The sequence below is a fragment of the Sapajus apella genome, unplaced genomic scaffold (assembly GCF_009761245.1).
Source record: "Sapajus apella isolate SASKATOON/1434 unplaced genomic scaffold, GSC_monkey_1.0 scaffold86, whole genome shotgun sequence".
NCBI classification, from domain to species: domain Eukaryota; kingdom Metazoa; phylum Chordata; class Mammalia; order Primates; family Cebidae; genus Sapajus; species Sapajus apella.
In genome coordinates, this window is record NW_022437026.1 from 2,142,008 (window position 1) to 2,162,419 (window position 20,412).

General features: G+C 40.7%; 1 protein-coding gene across 30 annotated transcripts in view; it reads left to right on the forward strand.

Moving 5' to 3' along the window:
• WNK1 (WNK lysine deficient protein kinase 1) overlaps positions 1-20,253 on the forward strand; it is a 146,724-nt gene extending 126,471 nt beyond the window's left edge. For 15 of the 30 annotated variants that reach the window (XM_032254424.1, XM_032254430.1, XM_032254432.1 and 12 more), the window contains 10 exons: positions 742-802; positions 4,204-4,277; positions 5,989-6,650; positions 7,395-7,597; positions 9,321-9,515; positions 10,397-10,489; positions 13,254-13,295; positions 15,159-15,185; positions 16,662-16,849; positions 17,303-18,239. In XM_032254424.1, coding sequence (XP_032110315.1) covers positions 742-802; positions 4,204-4,277; positions 5,989-6,650; positions 7,395-7,597; positions 9,321-9,515; positions 10,397-10,489; positions 13,254-13,295; positions 15,159-15,185; positions 16,662-16,849; positions 17,303-17,620 — 1,863 coding nt within the window. In that variant the 3' untranslated portion in view covers positions 17,621-18,239. Of the gene's footprint in view, positions 1-741; positions 803-4,203; positions 4,278-5,988; positions 6,651-7,394; positions 7,598-9,320; positions 9,516-10,396; positions 10,490-13,253; positions 13,296-15,158; positions 15,186-16,661; positions 16,850-17,302 lie in introns of all 30 variants that reach the window. The other 15 variants (XM_032254429.1, XM_032254435.1, XM_032254450.1 and 12 more) reach the window with 11 other exon arrangements.
• Positions 20,254-20,412: the final 159 nt, after the last annotated feature.

Genomic DNA, 20,412 nt, shown 5'->3' on the forward strand with positions numbered 1-20,412 from the left:
GAGTGTAACTATGGAAGATATTTTATTTGAAAGGTACTTTTCTAGTTGTATGTCTGGTTAGATTGTACCACAGATCAATTCTGTGGATTTTGTATTTTTGTTTTAGAGAAGGCTAAATTTTGTCAGATAAAATAATGTTTTGATTGAAATTACTTTTCTGTGAATACTAAGTTATACCCTTAAGCATCCTATGAGAAAAATTAAGGACGCAATCAAGAAAGAGTAGAAGTTCCTTCTTTTAAAAGATGCCTTTTTTCTTTTCTTTTCTCTTCTTTTCTTTTGAGACAGAGTCTTGCTCTGTTGCCCAGGCTGTAGTGCAGTGGCACCATCTCGGCTCACTGCAGCCACCGCCTCCCAGGTTCAAGTGATTCTTCTACTTCAGCCTCCCAAGTAGTTGGGATTACAGGTGCCCACCACCACACCCGGCTAGTTTTTGACCTTAAATTTCGCCATGTTGGCCAGGCTGGTCTCAAACTCCTGACCTCAAGTGATTTGGCCTCCCGAAGTGCTGGGATTACAGGTGTGAGCCACCACACCCAGCCCTAAAAGGTGCCTTTCTTTACATCAGACTTTTAGACTTTAAAAGAAAAAAGAAAGAAAAGAAAATTCCCTCAGACATAACTGTTTCATCACATACAGTCTTTCTACCCTTTTACAAAGACCATAGGAAAGGCAATAAGGCAAAAGTTTGAGTGACTGAAGCTAAAGATTTTGTGGTGTGTCTGTCTGTGTGTTTTACAGCCTGTGTCCGTGGTGGCTCCAACAGCAGTTACAGAAGCAGGAGCACAGCCTCAGAAGGATGGTGAGAAACATCCTTCTTCCTTTTATGTTACTAATTCCATTTCTACCTGTAGGAATTCAGGGGGTTTACTGTTTCAAAGTCATAGTTTCATGTATTTGATAACTGAGGAGCATTGATAGTAATAGCTAAAATGTGAAAGATTAGCAAATAAGTAAATCTGTTCTGTTACTATTTGGCAGAGGGAAGGTTATACAGGAGGTAATGATAAGACCCTTCATTATTAGCTAGGTCAGATCCTTGCTATTACAGATTAGGGAATTAAAGCATACTGTATTTAGAAAAGTTAATTTACTGATAACCTCTTAGCTTTTGTGACACTGGATATATAGGGATAGAGAAAAGCTTGAATAGCCTGGAAATGTATTTGTCTGGAAATACAAATGTAAGATTTCAGCTAATCAATTTAAACATTATTTTTATTTTCAAGGCAATTATATTCTCAGTTGGCTCTCATTTTAAAATAAGTTACTTGCAAATCATTGGAACAGTCTAGAGAGTCTAGAAATGGAAAAATTAAAGGATCATGTAGATTATCAAATATATACAATGAAAATGATAAATTAAAAGTTGACTACCAATAAAAAGAGAATATAGAATATGAAAAAGGTGGCTTTTGAAATCATTCAAAGATGGATTTCACTCTTGTTGCCCAGGCTGGAGTACACTGGCGTGATCTCGGCTCACCACAACCTCTGCCTCCTTGGCTCAAGCAATTCTCCTGCCTCAGCCTCCCTTGTAGCTGGGATTATAGGCATATACCACCATGTCTTGCTAATTTTGTGTTCTTAGTAGAGACAAGGTTTCTCCATATAGGTCAGACTGGTCTCGAACTTCTGACCTCAGGTGACCCGACCACCTCGGCCTCCCAAAGTACTGGGATTACAGGCGTGAGCCACTGCACCCAGCTGAAGGATGGAATATTTCTATAAGTGGTTTGGAACAGCTCAAAAGCCATCTGGAAAAAAGCAAAAGCGGATCACTAGCCTAGACATAAGTAAAGTCCAAGTGGACCAAAGATGAAATATTATATGATAAATCGTACTATATGAAATCATATGGGGATTTTTTTTCGACTGTCTAGAACAGGGTTGGCAAACTTTTTTCCGTAGAGGGCGAAATAGTACAAATTTTAGGCTTTGTAGGGTGTATAGTCTCTTGCAACTTACTCAGATCTCAAAAGTAGCAATGGACAATACATAAATAAATGAATTTGTGTTTCAATAAAATTTATTTACAAAACAGGCAGTAGGCTGAATTTGGTCCATGGATCAGTTTGGAGTTCTCAGATAAGTTTAATAGAGGTGTTAAGTTCAACGTCTAATCCAGAAACAAGTAGTAATGGTTACAGAATTTTCTGCGGGGAAGAAAAGTGCCATTGAGTGCAAAGATAAATGAAAAACTGGGGAAATATATATGTATTTGTGGGGGGTTACACATATTCATATCACAAAAAGAACTCGTTTTGCTAATGTAAAGAAAGAGTTTCTAAAATTCAACATAAACCAAAAAAGGATCAAAAGATACAGAAAAAGAAACTTAGACGTGGAAGTATTCAATGTCCGTAATGATAGAAATACAAAGTAAGGCTACAAGTGATAGCCGTTCTCACCTCTCATTGGTAAATTCAAGGGTCTGATAGCCACCTACAACCTCTGTGGGGATCAATTTATAATAGTGATGTCTACTGCAGTCTTAAATAGAAATAATTCAGCACTTCCTTTATGGAGTATTTACTGTATAAATCTATAAGAGAATATTTATATTTAAAATAGCAAGAAATTCTGGGCCAGGAATGATGGCTCATGCCTGTAATTCCAGCACTTTGAGAGACCAAGGCAGGTGGATTGCTTGAGCCCAGAAGTTTGAGACCAGCCTGAGCAACATAGTGAGACCCCCATGTCTACAAGAAATTTTAAAAATTAGCCAGATGTGGGCTGGACGCGGTGGCTCACGCCTGTAATCCCAGCACTTTAAGAGGCCGAGGCAAGCGGATCACAAGGTCAAGAGATAGAGACTATGCTGGCCAACATGGTGAGACTCCGTCTCTACTAAAAATACAAAATAATTACCTGGGCGTGGTGCCATGTGTCTGTAGTCCCAGCTACAGGGGAGGCTGAGGCAGGGGAATCGCTGGAACCCAGGAGGCAGAAGTTGCAGTTGTAGTAAGCCAAAATTGCACCACTCCCCTCCAGCCTGATGACAGAGCAAGACTCCATCTTAAAAAAAAAAAAAAAAAAAAAAATTAGCCAGATGTGGTGGTATGCACCTGTTGTCCTAGTGTCCCAGGAGGCTGAGGAGGAAGAATCACCTGAACCTGGGAGGTTGAGACTGTAATGAGCTGTGATTGCACCACTGCACTCTAGCCTGGATGACAGTGTGAGACCCTGTGTCAGGGAAAAAAGAAAAGAAATTCTGAATAATTTAAATGCCCATCGGTAAAAACCTGATTAAAATATGAAATATATATTTATGTTATATGCATAGGGTATGACACTATGCAGTCATTAAAAAGAATGAGGTATATTGATATGGAACGATCTCAAAGGTATAGAATGACATGAAAACATCAAAGTCAGTCAATACCATACTAGCTGCATAAAATAAATATATCTCTAGAAAGAAACTCAAAGTGTTTTCCCTGGAAAAGTTTTTAAATTGCCCCAAACTACTTACCAATAATTCTGTGAACTGTACTGCCCTATTCTGGAATGTATCTAAGTGTTACATTGAGAAAATAAAATTAGCTGGTTTTCATTTAAAAATGGATCTTAGCTGGGCATGGTGGTTCATACCTGTAATCCCAGCACAGTTGGAGGCTGAGGCAAGCATATCACCTGAGGTCAGAACTTTGAGACCAGCCTGGGCAACATGGTGAAACCCTGTCACTACTAAAAATGCAAAAATTAGCCAGATGTGGTGGCATATGCCTGTAATTCCAGCTACTCAGGAGGCTAAGGCAGGAGGATCACTTGAACCCGGTAGGTAGAGGTAGAGGTTGCAGTGAGCTGAGAATGCGCCGCTATACTCCAGCCTGGGAAACAGAGCAAAACTCCATCTCAGTAAAATAAAATAAAGATGGGTCTTTAATGTCCTCAGTAAAATCTCATCCTTCATTTCACTTACTTATATCTCTGAATTAAAGAAAGTGAGCTTTTAGTCCCTGTTAACCTTTGTTTTTATAGTATGTATTAATGTTGTAGTTAGTATCTAGTAGTAGAGCAAATGATAACCATTTTCCCCTGTTGGACAAAGCCTCATGGAGAGAGGAGATAGGGAAGTTATCTTTGCAGCCAACAGCTTTCCTCATGTGTAGTTTGATTTTGCCGTTTTTCTAGTCAAAGGGAAAAGAAGCTAACTGGAAAGAGACACTTATATTTTCCTCATTCATGTATTTCTTTCAGTTTCTCAAGTCACAGAAGGCCCTATCCTAACAACTAGTTCAGGAGCTGGTGTTTTTAAGATGGGACGATTTCAGGTAAGACAGTCTCTTTCCATTGCCTTGATTCCTTCCTTTGGAGGAGTTGTTTTTATAATAAAATTACTGCCTACCTATTTGGGACATAATTACCAGTCTAGCAATCCCTGTTACATAGTACTTTATAGCTCTTTTTAGCATTTTCCTAATAAAAGTAATGAATACTAATGAAAGAAAATATAGAATACTTACAACAGTAGAGACACGGTAGATAGTCATACTGTCTACCTGACCACCTCCCAAGATTACTTTTTGGGGTGTATTTCTTTTCACTCCATGTTTTCTGTACAAGTGTGTATCTAAAATAGACTTTCACTTCTCCTGTTCTGAATGTTATAGCTATTTTTCTCATCCAGCAGTTGGTTTACCTAACCAATCTTCATTGTCATTTCTAATTTTTCCAACTTAAGTAACATCTTTGTATATAAAAATATTTTCCACGTTTAGAATAATTGTCATAGGATTAATTTTTTGTTGTTGTTTTGAGACAAGAGTCTCACTTTGTCACCAGGTGCCAGGTTGGAGTGCAGTGGCGTGATCTGGGCTCACTGCAACCTCCGTCTCCCGGGTTCAAGTAATTCTCCTGCCTCAGCCTCCCGAATAGCTGGAACTACAGGCGTGCGCCACCACACCCAGCTTATTTTTTGTATTTTTTAGTAGAGACAGGGTTTCACCATGTTGGCCTGGGTGGTCTCGATCTCTTTGACCTCGTCATCTGCCCACCTCGGCTTCCCAAAGTGCTGGGATTACAGGCGTGAGCCACTGTGCCCGGCCAGGATTAATTCTTTAATGAAAACACATGATACCATATCACTTTATTTTACCAGCTGGTCCATCATGTGAGCATTTTCTGGCTGGGGAGAGTAGGTGATAATTTTCTCATTTGTAAACAAGTCCTGAAAGCTTATCGGTGGGCTTAGTTTGTACTTGTAAATACATGGACAAACCAGAACAACGATCTGGATCCTCTTTTTTAGTTACCAGTTGTGTTGATTCTTGAGGCTTAGCTGGCATTTAACATTTATTGGATTTAACTCTTGTAGTTTTTCTTATTCACAGGCAACCCTAAAAATTCTACATCTTGTTAATTTATTTTATTTATTTAGTTTTTTGAGATGGAGTCTCACTGTGTTGCCCAGGCTGGAGTGCAGTGGCAAAATCTTGGTTCATGGCAGCCTCCACCTCCTGACATCAATTGATTCTCCTGCCTTAGCCTCCCAAGTAGCTGGGATTACAGGCATGCACTACCATGCCTGGCTAGTTTTTGTATTTTTAGTAGAGACAGGGTTTCACTCTGTTGGCCAGGCTGGTCTCAAACTCCTGACCTCAAGTGATTGCCCACTTCAGCTTCCCAAAGTGCTGGGATTACAGATGTGAACCACTACACCTGCCCCTGAACTTTGGCTGTTTATATGTCGACTAAGACATGAATCCGAATTCTGTGTATGACATGAAATATGAAATTAAATTATTTACTTTGTAAGCTTAGCCAGCCACATAGACTCTATATCTAAGTACAGATGTGTTCTCTGTTATGGTATTCAATTTTTCTTCAGAGTCAAAGATGGAAGCACTATGTAAAGAGATAATTAGACTACTCATTGAGAGGAAAATAAAGTGATTCTTTTTTTCCTTTTTTAAGTTGTCTGTGATAGAAATCAGATACTGAGAAATTCAGTTTTTAATCCTACTTTGTTCTTTTTTTAATCAGGTTTCAGTTGCAGCAGATGATGCCCAGAAAGAGAGTAAAAATAAGTCAGAAGATGCAAAGTCTGTTCATTTTGAATCCAGCACTTCAGAGTCCTCGGTGATGTCAAGTAGTAGTCCAGAGAGTACCTTGGTGAAGCCAGAGCCAAATGGGATAACCATCCCTGGTATCTCTTCAGATGTGCCAGATAGTACCCACAAAAGTCCTGCCTCAGAGGCAAAGTCAGACACTGGGCAGCTTACCAAGGTTGGACGTTTTCAGGTGACAACGACAGCAAACAAAGTGGGTCGTTTCTCTGTATCAAAAACTGAGGACAAGATCGCTGATGCAAAGAAAGAAGGACCAGTGGCATCTCTTCCTTTTATGGATTTGGAACAAGCTGTTCTTCCTGCTGTGATACCAAAGAAAGAAAAGCCTGAACTATCAGAGCCTTCACATCTAAATGGGCCATATTCTGACCTGGAGGCTGCCTTTTTAAGTAGGGATGTGGATGATGGTTCTGGTAGTCCACACTCCCCTCATCAACTGAGCTCAAAGAGCCTTCCTATCCAGAATCTAAGTCAAAGCCTTAGTAATTCGTTTAACTCTTCTTACATGAGTAGTGACAATGAGTCAGATATCGAAGATGAAGACTTAAAGTTAGAGCTGCGACGACTACGGGAAAAGTAAGTATATTTTCTCTTGTGAAAAATGTCGGATAAGGTTTTAAAACCTAGATCCTAGAACCAAGATTAATATTATTTTTGCCACAACATGCTAATGTCTCATTTCTTTTAAAGAGAGTGCCACAAAATCCCCATCCCACCCCTGACCCCTTCCCACCCCAACACACACACACACACACACACACACACACACACACACACAACACACGATTCCTAACTACTGACTCACAAGCACAAGCAGCTTCTCTTGTACTGATAAAGACCCACAGCATTTCTAGTTCTAGAACTTCTTAAGCACCTTTGTATTGTTACTGTATCATTATTATTATTATTTTTACTAATAGCAGATTTTATCACTATTAACTGATCTTTATTTATCAGTCCACCAAATGAATCTGGTAATGGCACTGGGATATATGATTATGTTGGCAGATTTTGTTTGGCAAATTGAATCAGAGTAGCAAATTCAGCTATTGTGTGCATGGCCTCAAAAGTCAGGAAATATTTTTCCCCTAAAACATTATCAACCATTTGTTGTTGGCTAGGAGCTTTTTGGAATATGGCTTCGGTAATGAAGGCCAGCAAGGTGAGCTGACAAGCTAGAACCATATGGTAGCACATTTGGGGAAAAGGTTCATTAGTAATTAGTACATACTTGAAAGCAGATTTAGGAATATGCTGTTAATTCTTGTTTGAATGAAGATGATTATGGTATTTTAAATTATGTTTGGTTATCTTTCTTAGACATCTTAAAGAGATTCAGGACCTGCAGAGTCGCCAGAAGCATGAAATTGAATCTTTGTATACCAAACTGGGCAAGGTGCCCCCTGCTGTTATTATTCCCCCAGCGGCTCCCCTTTCAGGGAGAAGACGACGACCCACTAAAAGCAAAGGCAGCAAGTCTAGTCGAAGCAGTTCCTTGGGGAATAAAAGCCCCCAGCTTTCAGGTAAAAAGCACCGGACTAGGTCAGCCACAGCTCTCCTGTCTTTTGTTTCTGTCTCCAACTGTATGTAACCTGCTGAACATTTGTTATTTTTGTTAAATTTCAAAAGAATTTGGCTCTCCTGATACTTTTGCCCCCTTGACTTCTGTACTTATATTTATTGTGCCTCTTTTCGAATCTGTAGAAGTAGATTTAGTGAGTACAACGGATTATTCCATCGTAATCCATATTGCTATCCACTGGTAGTCTTTATTTATAGTTATTCTTAAGGATAGACATTTAGCTTTGCCTGTTAATTCATATAACTCACATTTAACCAGACTCTTGAGCAGTTGGAAGAAAATACATTATTCTCTGTTTAATAAAGTTTGGGTAGATTGTTTTAGTGGATGAGTTAGTCATAATTGCAACTTAGATGAATGTAATTGTCAAATGGATATTTGTGTGTATGTCTAAGTGGTAACTTCTTGATTAAGGTTTTTGTTTCATTTATATTAGGTTAGAGAACTTGCTAGTCGTTAAAATCAGAGAAATAAGTTATACTGTCTTGTAATGGAGTGTGTGTGTGTGTGTGAATTTTTTTTTAAGAGAGAGGGTCTCACTCTCTTGCCTTGGCTGGAGTGCAGTGGTGTGATCATAAAACACAACACAACAGCCTCAAACTCCTGGGCCCAGGTGGTCCTCCCACCTTAGCCTCCTGAGTAGCTGGGACAACGGGGGCATACCACCACACCCCGCTACTTTGAACTATATTTTAATTGGGATAGACAGAGAATTCCTAATCCTTAGGCGAGATCATGGTAGTGTTAACCCAATTAGTTGAAAAGAAAAAGAAGGTTAAAATATGTTAGAAAGCTGTTGCAAACTTCTTAGCAGTTCCATTCTGTGGAAGGTTTCATAGATATCCAAATCTAGCACATTAGGACCAATTCATAGTGATTGTAAGAGAGAAATCAGCCAAACCAAAAATAATTTTAAATATCCATTGCTCTGTAGTCACCTACGTCATTTTTTGGCACCTCTTTTGTATCTGATCTCTGATGCATGTTTATAAGAAAGTGGAGACTGCCTAACAAACATGATTCAACACGTTTTCTAATAGGGTAAAAAAAAAGCAATCGTGGAATTGCAGATTGGCATCTGAGTATCCACCTCATACTCTGGTCGTTTTACTCTGCTCAGATGTGTGGCCCCTTTAGGTTTTCTAAAGCTAAACAGCTCTGGAGTAGTATATATAGCCCAATTACCTATCGATTCTTTTTTGTGAGACTGAGTTTCGTACATCTTGCCCGGGCTAGAGTGCAATGTCATGATCTCGGCTCACTGCAACATCCACCTCCAGGTTCAAGCAATTCTCCTGCCTCAGTCTCCTGAGTAGCTGGAATTACAGGTGCCCTCCACCACGCCTGGCTATTTCTATATTTTTGGTAGAGACAGGGTTTCACCATGTTGGCCAGTCTGGTCTCGAACTCCAGACCTCAGGTGACCTGCCTGCCTCAGCCTCCCAAAGTACTGGATTCCAGGTGTGAGCTCCTAGCCTAACTATTGATTCTTAGTGTTATTCCTCACTTCTCCCTTTAGTGAGGACTTTGTTCTTTCATCAGTTTGTAGCTTTTGATCCATTGTTTACCGCTTGGTGAAACAAACCAAATGTATAAGAACAGTGCCTAATGAGTATGTGGAGAAAGCTGGACATGTTTCCTCATGCCAGTTTATCTTTTGGCAGGTAACCTGTCTGGCCAGAGTGCAGCTTCAGTCTTGCACCCCCAGCAGACCCTCCACCCTCCTGGCAATATCTCAGACTCCGGGCAGAATCAGCTGTTACAGCCCCTTAAGCCATCTCCCTCCAGTGACAACCTCTATTCAGCCTTCACCAGTGATGGTGCCATTTCAGTACCAAGCCTTTCTGCTCCAGGTCAAGGTAATAAAGCAACCATCATCGTCCAAAAACAATAAAATGGAGATATTGCCATACCTGGGACAAAAGCCTGTTAAGGCAGGTTGGGAGGCAAGCCGACCAGAACATACATAGCCTGTGTGTTGTACACTTAAGAATCTTTGGGAGAAAAGGGAAGTAGAGTGATAATGAGAATCGCTGCTCCCGTTAGGTGAAGTTACTTTTTTTCAAGAAATTACAGTGAAAAGTTACATCTGTGACCTATATGAATCACTCATTTGGGATTTAGAACTTATGCTTTGATACTCAGCTGAGATTTCCTGGATGAAATTCTAAGACTTTTTAGCAGTTTCTGAAAGCTAATGTATTTTCTTAGCCATTGTAGAATTTCGTTACTTTTAAGTATAGGAGTGGCATACTAAAATGAATAGCCTTACAATTCAATATTTTATCCATAATCAATTTCCAAATATAGTTCTGTTTATTAATGATTGCTGAAAACATTCCTGCAGAGTAAAGAGCTTCTAGTAGTATTAGAACAAGAATCAAAAAGTCTTGGGCATATGGGCGAGAAGAATGAAAAATATATAGGTACTGGCTTATATGCCTTTGCCACAGTTTCACAGAAATGAGATAGTCTCTTCACAAGATGATTGCACTTGATTGGTAAGGAGGGCAAACTACCTAGCTTTATTCCAACTAAGAAAAGCTTCCGCATTTTGCAGATGAATACAATTAAGACCTAATATTTCATCTCTTACATATCTGACTTTCTCCCAGAAGCTTGTTCTTCTATGTGCCATCTTAGTGCATTTCACCACCCCAGCCTCAAGTTTCTAACATCTTGTAGTTGTGTTCTGTCTCTTCTCCTCTCTCTGTTCTTCCCTGTTTTTCCCCTCTCACAGGCTGTGCGAAGTTTAACTGTGCATCTGAACAGGTGACATTCAAACCTGGTGGCAGGAGGACCCGATTTCTGAGTACGCCCTGCTTGGCTCTTTGTGTGTAACACCTTTACTCCTTCCTTGTCCTTGTTTTTCTGCTGCTTGGATCTGATGTTTCACGCAATCCATTTTCATTTGTCTCTTTTTGTGTATCATCTATTCAGTGGCTTGCTAAATTACTATTACCCTCAGAAGTTTGGGCCCCCATGTTAATTATGATTTAAAAAGTCAACAAGTTTCTACAAATTTCAATATAACTTTCTGGTAGAAGTGCTTCTTCATAGATCTGTGGCAGAGAGTAGATATGGTATCTAGGCAATAGATTGCTGGGTCATTTAGAATAATGAAGACTGGACTCCACAGTCATAGTCAGTGCTCTCTCTCTGCCGTATCATTAGAAATGACAGAAATCAGCCAGACACGGTGGCTTACACCTGTAATCCCAGCACTTTGGGAGGCTCAGACAGGAAGATTGCGTGAGGCCAGGAGCTGGAGACGAACCTGAGCAACGTGGTGATACCCCATCTCTACAAAAAAAAAAAAGTTGGCCTGGCATGGTGGTGTGCGCCTGTAGTCCCAGCTACCGGGGAGGCTGAGGCAGGAGGATTACTACCTTAAGACCAGGAGGTTGAGACTGCAGTGAGCCATGATTGCACCACTGCATCCCAGCCTGAGTGACAGCAAGACTCTATCTCAAAAAAAAAAAAAAAAGAAAAAAAGAAATGAAATGACAGAAAGCATTTTGACCAATGATGCCTTTAGATCCTGGCAGCAGGTAAAAGTTATGTACCTTTTTTTTTTTTCTCTTCTTTGACAGAGTAGATTGAAATCTCTTTTTCTTCTCAATTAAGCCTAAGCATCTACCAGTTGAAAAGATGCTAGAATCTCTTCATTGGATCATTCCACCACTACTCTCCTCCAACCCCATAAAATCAGTAGTTCAAAAGGGGTTTTAGTTCGATTATTCCAGTAACGCACTTAGTCTAATAAAGACCAAAGCCCAACACCTGCAAGTAAAAATTATTCTTTTAACATGATTTCTGGAATTTCCCAGCTTTTTACTTAAAAATAAGGCACAATAGCAAGTCACCTCGTCTTCCCCATATGTTAAATGAAGATAATGCCATTGTCCTATGGCCGTTGTACAAGTACAGAGAGACAGGTAGCACTTGGAAAGCACTCGTGATTTCTCTCTGATTAGTCAGTGCCTGCCTGGCACATAATAGGTAGTCAATAACTGTTAGTTGAAGAAAAGCTTAAAACACAAACAAAAACATAAAGTAGAAAAACCTTCGTTATGATTTGGATAAAGATCTTCTCTATTAAGGCCTCAAACTTCTGATGTGGTTATTGAAGTGCTTTTTAAATGCATGTGCTCAGGCCATCACTGTTTCTGAGTACGGGTCAGAGGTCCTTGGGCCTCTCCATGGTGGGAAGAATTTACACCTCCCTTTGTTCTCTGTAGTGACCAGATTTAAAGGGAAGTATAACACATTTACCTTCCATTTCCCTCACACATTTGTAATCCTTCTAGCACCCCTATTCTTTTTACCTGCATTAGTAATGAATTGGCTCTACTTGAGAGATAGTCTTATACTGACCTACTGCACATTCACTAGTCCCAGGCTATTTAACCAAGAAGAGGGTGGAAGGCACTACCCAACTCGATAGTTTTCCAGGCATTTTGGGGGTTTTTCTGAGGACTCAGATCAATAATTTTTCTGGTCAGACCTTCCTGGACTGTGCATATTAGCCCTTTGACACTTGAATAAGCATTTAATTTGCATGTCCACCTAGAAAGCTGCAAGGACATTAGTAGTAGGAGCTGGGTGTTTTTGAAGTAGAATGTGACATGTCAGGCCTATGGTCTACTGCCTGAAATGTCTGAGAGGGAAGAAAGGGAACCAAAGCTTCTGTTTATGAAATACAATGTGACAAATACCACTTTAATTAAATTCCATAAATTCTCATCCCACTTTTAAAGGTAGGTGGTATTACCCCTTTTGTTCAAATGAAAGTGGTCAGAAATATTGAATCTTGTCACTTCCCTTTGGGTATAAAATGAGAAGGCCTACATCTGTTGAAGTCACATCAGGATACATCATGTAAGCCTGGTGAACAAATCCCAAGAGACAGACTTGAAATATGGAAAGGAAACAGGTACTTTAAAGAGTGGGGATCTTACTTGCTTGGGACGTATTATTCTATGCTCTCAATATAGATAATGATTTGGAAGCACGGCTTGGCTTACTGCTATATTTATGTTCAGAGATTGCTTGTTTTCCACATACTTTTAAAAATTATTCTGGAAGGGAAGGGGTTAGTACGGTCTAGGATGTGGAAATATAATAGCCAACTTAAATGAACTTAAAACTGTAACAATGATACTATCAGCCTACTGTGGTGGGATTGCTAATGCATTTAATTGAGTGCTTTTTAACAGCCCAGTTGGAGAAACGGGAAGTGGGACAGGATCAGTGGAAGTGCTGCTTGGGTATTTGAAATTCAAGCAGTGAGACCTGAGAAACTGGAGTTCCTCTCCGATTTTAGAACCTCAATGCAGGGCATTACTCATTTAGATACAAAGATTGGGTGTAGAAACTCAACATCTGTCAGCTAGGTAACATCAGATAATCATGTTAAGGCTAACAGCCAGTTAGATACATTATTTAGAACCGTATTTATGCAAGGGCTACCAGGTCCTACCTATCTGTCTCCCCTCCTGCTTTCTCTTGCTGGGCCTTTATGTGCTGTTTGGAGATTCTAAATATTTTACACTGATGTTTATCTTTAACACATTGCTTCTCTCTTTGTGCTTCAGGGAAGATGGTGAAAAAAGTCTGTCCTTGCAACCAGCTCTGTAGTAATTATCTTTTCTTTCTGTTATTTTTGGTCCTTGATTGCAAATCCTGTTAACCATGAGTTATTTGAACTCTGCAGTCTCATAGCTCCCTGATTCCTAACTTCCATCTATCTCTGTACCTTATTCTAATAAATATTTAACATGCTTAACTGCTAACTACTGGCTAGATTAAGAAATTATCTCACACTTAGTGCCCTCAGTGATAACCCCATGTCAGCCTAGCTTGTGACAGACATGGATTGGTAAGGGCCATGGATGTGTATAGGGAGATCAGGGATGCCTAGTTCCTATGGGAGAGAGATCCTTTAGTCAGTAAATATATGCTGGGCAGTGTTACTACCCCAACAGGAAACTCAGCAGTGATGAAAGCATACAAAAGTCCATGCCCTCCCTTTGTTCACATTGAAGTGGGAGATGTCTGCTAGATTGGTGAGGAAAGAAACACCACTTTGTAGAGTTTGTCTTCTTAGACTATGGCTTCTCATTAAAGTACAGATAGTTCGGCAACCCAGCAGGCCATTTACAATGTTCTAGGTAGGGTCAACAGGGAAATTCTGTACTTGGGATGCTGGGCTATAAGTTATGGTTCATAATAGGTTATTGTTACTAGGATCTAGTGGTGCGGAAGTAGGGAAAATGTATTATAATGGCAGGAGGAAATTTAAAAATGAATCTTGAGGGTAAGTCTATAGTATTTATTAGGGCTTTCCAGAAGAACTAAAAAAGGTTTAGAAGTTAGCATATTCTCTATAGCTTTTATAGTTGTCTCCTTTTCTTAGGAGTTAATTTCTGGTCAGAAAAAGATAAGTTTGTTTCATTCTTAAATGGGAAACCTGTATACAGAATCCAGAATGTAAAGGTTTAACTGTATGGTTGACCCTTCCTTGTGGTTTCTCTTTCCTTGTGGGAAGAGAATCCTGTATTAGGTAATGTAGGTTAAAATGAAAAGTGAAATTTGGTTCTAAAGGGGCCTTGCAGCATCAGGGGCAACAGACTAGTATCAGACTAGAGAGGTGTGTCTCCCAGCATGAGCTCTTTGTGTATAAGCAATGGTCATGTCTCCTGAGCTTCTTGTATTTTTAGCTTTTGACAGCCCTGCTCCCCTATGATTATTTCTGGTTTTTGTTTTGATTGACTCTCACATCAAGCTCACCAAGCAATAATCATTTAAACAGGATGATAGTCCCCATGCATGTGATATGCTTGCTTTCAAGATTGAGGCACTCACTGTCATGACTGCGCGTCCTCATTGCATGTGCTTCCCACTTCACCACCCACTCACATTTGCTGTTCATGGAAGGCTGTTTCCTGTGCTTTAATACTTTTCCACTTGGGTTTCCTGTACTGTAGGGGAACTTACACTCTTCCTTTTACACTGTATGTGCAATAGCCATCCCCTTGTGGCTCCAGCAGACACCAAGAAGTGAGCTAACACTCACACTGCAATAGTTCCATGTCTTGCCATGGTGGTAAGAAGCATGTGACCTTCCTCACTCTGCAGCTTTACCTCAGAATTAGCTGGTACTCCAGCACAGACATGCTTGTGTGTGCCGTTTCCCTGGTGGTAGGATATAAGCTTGACTTGAGACCAGTGATGGTCAATAACAGGCTTTTAAGTGGCAGGGTTGCGTTAGGTGTGCTGCTGTGTCTGATGCTGCTTTGACTGAAAGCAGAAAAACGCATGCACTTATTTACCCCCAGCTTTACTTGGATATCTTAAGGACTAGTGATTCACAACTTAATTTAGCAGCTTTTATGTAACATGTGAGATCTGGTAAGACAGTGGGGGGGTGAGGAAAACAGACAAGACCATGACTCTTCTTTCCCTCTTCCCCAAAACGTGCCTCTTCGAATAATCTTCAGTGTGCCCTCCAGCAGAGCCGAAATCAGGCAGGACATAGACTCCTTCTTCCTTTCTCATCAAACCATAGAAATAGAATTCCTCCATCATAACCGCAAAGCTTCCGCCTCCCCTTTGCACCCTGCCTCAGCTGCATTTTCTTGTCCCTTCTACATGGGAGTGCTTGCTGTTCTGGGAAGATGGGGAGAAGCAGGGGGAATCCTTGAGCCAACTGAAACTGAGGTCATCTTCGGGAAAACCATGTCTTCCTGGAGTTGAAAGATTCAGGCACACCATACAGTCCTTTCCTCATGAGTAATCTTGTTCCATTACTCATAGGAAATTGGGAGAGGTTAACCCCTCTCAAGTTTATGTTTGCACGTTCATGTTTATGGGTGAAAAAGTTTTCTGAACACAGCATGCTACTCTTATTACCTCTCTGTATTTAAAGAATGGCTAGACTGAGCATGGTGGCCCACGCCTGTAATCCCAGCACTTTGTGAGGCTGAGATGGCAGGATTGCGTGAGCCCAGCAGTTCATTACTGAGCAGCATATGGAGATTATGTCTATACAAAATATTAAAAAATTAACTGGGTAACTGGGTGTGGTGGGGCACACCTCTAGTCCCAAGCTACTTGGGAGGCTGAGGCAGAAGGAGTTTGAGGCTGCAGTGAGCTGTGATTGTGCCACTGTATCCAGCCTGGGTGACAGAGAAGAGACTCTTCCTAAAAAAAAAAAAAGAAAGAAAAGAAAAAGCCAGGTGTGGTGGCTCACGCCTGTAATCCCAGCACTTTGGGAGGCCAAAGCAGGCAGATCACCCGAGGTCAGGAGTTCAAGACCAGCCTGGCCAACATGGCGAAACCCCATCTCTACTAAAATACAAAATTAGCTGGGCTTGGTGGTGCGCGCCTGTAATCCCGGCTACTCTGGAGGCTGAGGCAGGAGAATTGCTTGAACCCAGAAGTTGGAGGTTGCAGTTAGCTGAGATTGCGCCATTGCACTCCAGCCTGGGCAATAGAGTAAGTCTTAAAAAAAAAAAGGTGACAGTGTCCACAAGGCTTGGAAACCCCTTCTCCTTAGCCAAGCATCTATTCCTACTCCTACTTTAACCTTGCCCAAGGCACAAGAAATCCTCTTTTGTCCTGCATTCTGCAAAATTTCAGAGCAACAAGCCTTGCTAATCGTATCGCACTTCCATCAGCAACATGATGCTGGGAATGGCGTACTGGCAAGCAGTTCCAGTACTCTTAGGTGCTTTGTGAAAGAAGCCCCTGCCTTGTATACCTACCGTCATCCTGAGTTGCTCAGCCTTATATAAAGCAGCTACTGAAGAGAAACAGTTTTCATCACCCTATTATACCAAAACCAATGGCTAAACAAAACCTTGGAACCCTTCTTGCATGGCTTCCCAGTTCATCCTCTCCCCATTCTGCGGCTTGCCATTCATCACCCCGTGAAGTTTTCCCTTTCCCTGAAATTGTAACCTAGGCTCCTTTTAATGCTTGTATTCTGTTGCTTATCATAGGGACTAGCAGCACAAACACTGTTGGGGGAACAGTGAACAGCCAAGCCGCCCAAGCTCAGCCTCCAGCCATGACGTCCAGCAGGAAGGGCACGTTCACAGATGACCTGCACAAGTTGGTAGACAATTGGGCCCGAGATGCCATGAATCTCTCAGGCAGGAGAGGAAGCAAAGGGCACATGAATTATGAGGTAAGTCTCTCTTTTGCCATAGAGAATCACGTTAACACACATCTGAATCCAGATATAAACTACTAAGCTGCTGCTTGATGTCTTATACCAGGACCTTCTTTAGTAGCTCATTAATTTTAACATTTTAGAAAAACAAGGCAAAAATCCCCCAGCTACCCTTTTATTTTTTCTTCCCTGAATTCCTAATCTTATTGGTCAGCCCAACTTTATCTTCTTCCTTTTTCCGTCATCATCCTGAACTACAGGACACACACATGCACATGACAGCCCTCCCCTCTCATCAGGATTATTTTCACCCTTACTTGGTAAATATAAAGAGCCAATAAATACTATAGAAGACTCTCTTGCTGTATCTTACAGGATTAGACCAGAAGTGTATGTTAGCACCACACATTTTATACCCATGTCTCTTAAACCCACACCAGACTTGACATGCATTTGTTTTGTTTTCAGGGCCCTGGAATGGCAAGGAAGTTCTCTGCACCTGGGCAACTGTGCATCTCCATGACCTCGAACCTGGGTGGCTCTGCCCCCATCTCTGCAGCATCAGCTACCTCTCTAGGTCACTTCACCAAATCTATGTGCCCCCCACAGCAGTATGGCTTTCCAGCTACCCCATTTGGCGCTCAGTGGAGTGGGACAGGTGGCCCAGCACCACAGCCACTTGGCCAGTTCCAACCTGTGGGAACTGCCTCCTTGCAGAATTTCAACATCAGCAATTTGCAGAAATCCATCAGCAACCCCCCAGGTTCCAACCTGCGGACCACTTAGACCTAGAGATATTAACTGAATAGATCTGGGGGCAGGAGATGGAATGCTGAGGCGGGGGGAGGGGGGTGGGAGTAGCCTATATACTAACTACTAGTGCTGCATTTAACTGGTTATTTCTTGCCAGAAGGGAATGTTTTTAATTCCACGTTGAGTCCTCAGAATGGAGAGTCTCCCCTGCTCTACTAACTGGAGTAGGAGAGGAAGGAAAGAGCAGCTTTCTTGTAAAGGGGCAGCTTCAGACCATGCTTTCCTGTTTATCTGTACTCAGTAGTGAGGATGAGGGCTAGGAAAGTCTTGTTCATAAGGAAGCTAGAGAACTCAATGTAAAATCAAACCCCATCTGTAATTTTGAGTGGGTGGAGCTCTTGATTTTGGTACATGCCCCAAATCCTTTACTCCCTCAAGAATCTGAACCACAAGACAAAAACAACCTATTGGGCTCTCTCCTACCCTGCCCTCCTTCCTTTTCCCCCCCTTCTCTTTTTGATTTTGTTTTTCTTTGCTCTTTAGAACCCAGTGAAAAATACCAGGGGACTGGGGTGCAACCCTTTCTTATAATAGGTCATTAGTGCTTTAAGCAAAAGATACTAGCAGCTTTGACTGCAGCATTAGCAATTAGGAAAAAAAAAAATAAGTTCCCTGCGGACATGTAACTTTGCCATCAGTTTTGATGTGGAAACACTGTGATATATAAAATGTTGTTGGACAACAGTAGTTTTAAGAGTAAAATATGAAACGTTTAAAAAGTTCCAAAAAAAGCTAGCTCTGTCCTTTACTTATTGAGACACTTTAACTTTTTCCTTTGTATTTCCATTGTATTAGATAAATAAATGTGAATGTAAAATTGTATAAATTACTGTACTTGAATACTTCTGTTTCCCAGTGTTGCTTGCTGGACATTTTAGTGCCTTGGACTTATATTGCTTCTGCCATTAGCATCAACTTATCAGACCCCAGATCAATAAAGGGCATGTGGAAGGAAATCTTAGGTCCATGTGACCCCAGCAGTGGATATGCCAAAGGGAAATAGAAAAAGTATTTTTTTAAGTCATTCAACAACTTTGTCTAGAGCAGGTGTAAGATGAGTAGGTGGGAAGTTAAGTTGGCATTAGTGGTTAAAAACAAAGTTCTGTTTCAGGAAGAGTGAGGAGGGGGTGTTAGAACAAAATTGGGCAACTTTTTTAAAAGACTAAGAATGGTATGTGCTGGGTGAAAGACAAAGACTAAAGAATGAGGAAACAAACTTGTTTTGAAGATATGTGATGCCTGGCCAATGACTGTCATGTAAACCTTTATTTGAGCGAGGCTTGAACAGACGTGACCTAGAAGAAACTGAACATAAAGAAAAGGGGGTGGGGGCTAGTTATCAAGTTGGGGAACCTGATAGTGAAAAGTCACAGATGGAGAAAGTTGCTCTAAGAAAAACTGGATTGCTTTCCTCTTGCTGCACATGTACCATGCAGTTCTCAGCTTGGGGTACTATATTTTGTGGAAAGTGAATCTTTCCACATCTGAATTAATAATCGTCGTAGGAAAGGATACTTATTCCTACTCATTTCCTTTATGATGTCCAAATGGTTGCAGGATCATAATCTTTTGTGCCACCTTTATTTCCAGAAATACAACTAATATGCTCACATTGTCAAATATTCCCATTAAGTAATAACTGCAACCAATCAGTGTTATTTAGTGCTATGCCTACTTGTAATGGGTAGTTCTGTTGTTTTCAGAGCTTTCCGGAAATACTGTCCTAATTGGCTATGTTTGGGATCTTTGTTATCTCTGAAGACGGACAAAGAAGCTAAGACTCTTAATTTTGGGGTGCTTCTTGACTCTTAGTTGGGAAACTGACATATTTCCAAACTTTTACCCACGTCAATGGCTTATTCCGGGAATCACCACCACCACAGAAAGAAGCTGAGGCTCTCCGTACCTGTTCATTCCTTACGGGCCCTGCTTCCCTTAGTAAGTTGGTCTGTGGCCCTAAGTATGCAAATAAGAGCTGAAGGTTTTTAAAAGGTAGAAAGGAAAAGGGCAGGGGTTTCAACTCCTGCTTTAAAAATATTTACTTTTATTTATTCTCTGCTTATATATCTTGTGGAGAGAGTGAGAGTAAGGATAGAACCAACAAGGAGCCGAGTAGCTGAGACAGGGACCACCTAAGAGTGAAAATACTTTATATGAGAGGAGCAGGGAAGCCTAATGCAGCACGTTAGCATTTGTTATTTGGGTTTAATAATTTTGAGATTTTTTTCACTCGTACACAAAAAGAACTGGTTTTATTTACTGTTAATTCATCTTCCTGTGGATGAAATAACTGAAGCCTAGAGGAATGAACTAGTGCTACTGAACTGTTTAAATTATTTTTGTGTTGATAGTACACTTTGAATATCTTTTTCCACATTAAAAAAACTTTCTGAATTATAAGTTTTCCTTACATTATTTAACAATGTACACTGTTTAAAAAAATAAAAATTCAAACTTCGGGGGTTTCTTAGCAGCCGTTAATTGTACATTTTGCACTAACTCTGGGTGTTGCGCTTCTTGTAAGATTGCGCTTTGTGCTTCAGTTTGTTACCTTTGTAGACTTATTTAATGAAACCATTCAAATAAACCAAACCTGCTTTTGTTGAGCTGTGGGGTTTCATTTACAGAAAATTCCTTCACATTTTCATTGGCACTATTTTAAGTAAGTGCAATTTATAACCGGATTCCTAATTCTTGGGGGCTCTTTGCTACCTCTTCATCTTCCAAAGGAATAGAAACAGTCGGCTGCTGGCTAGTACTTTCAG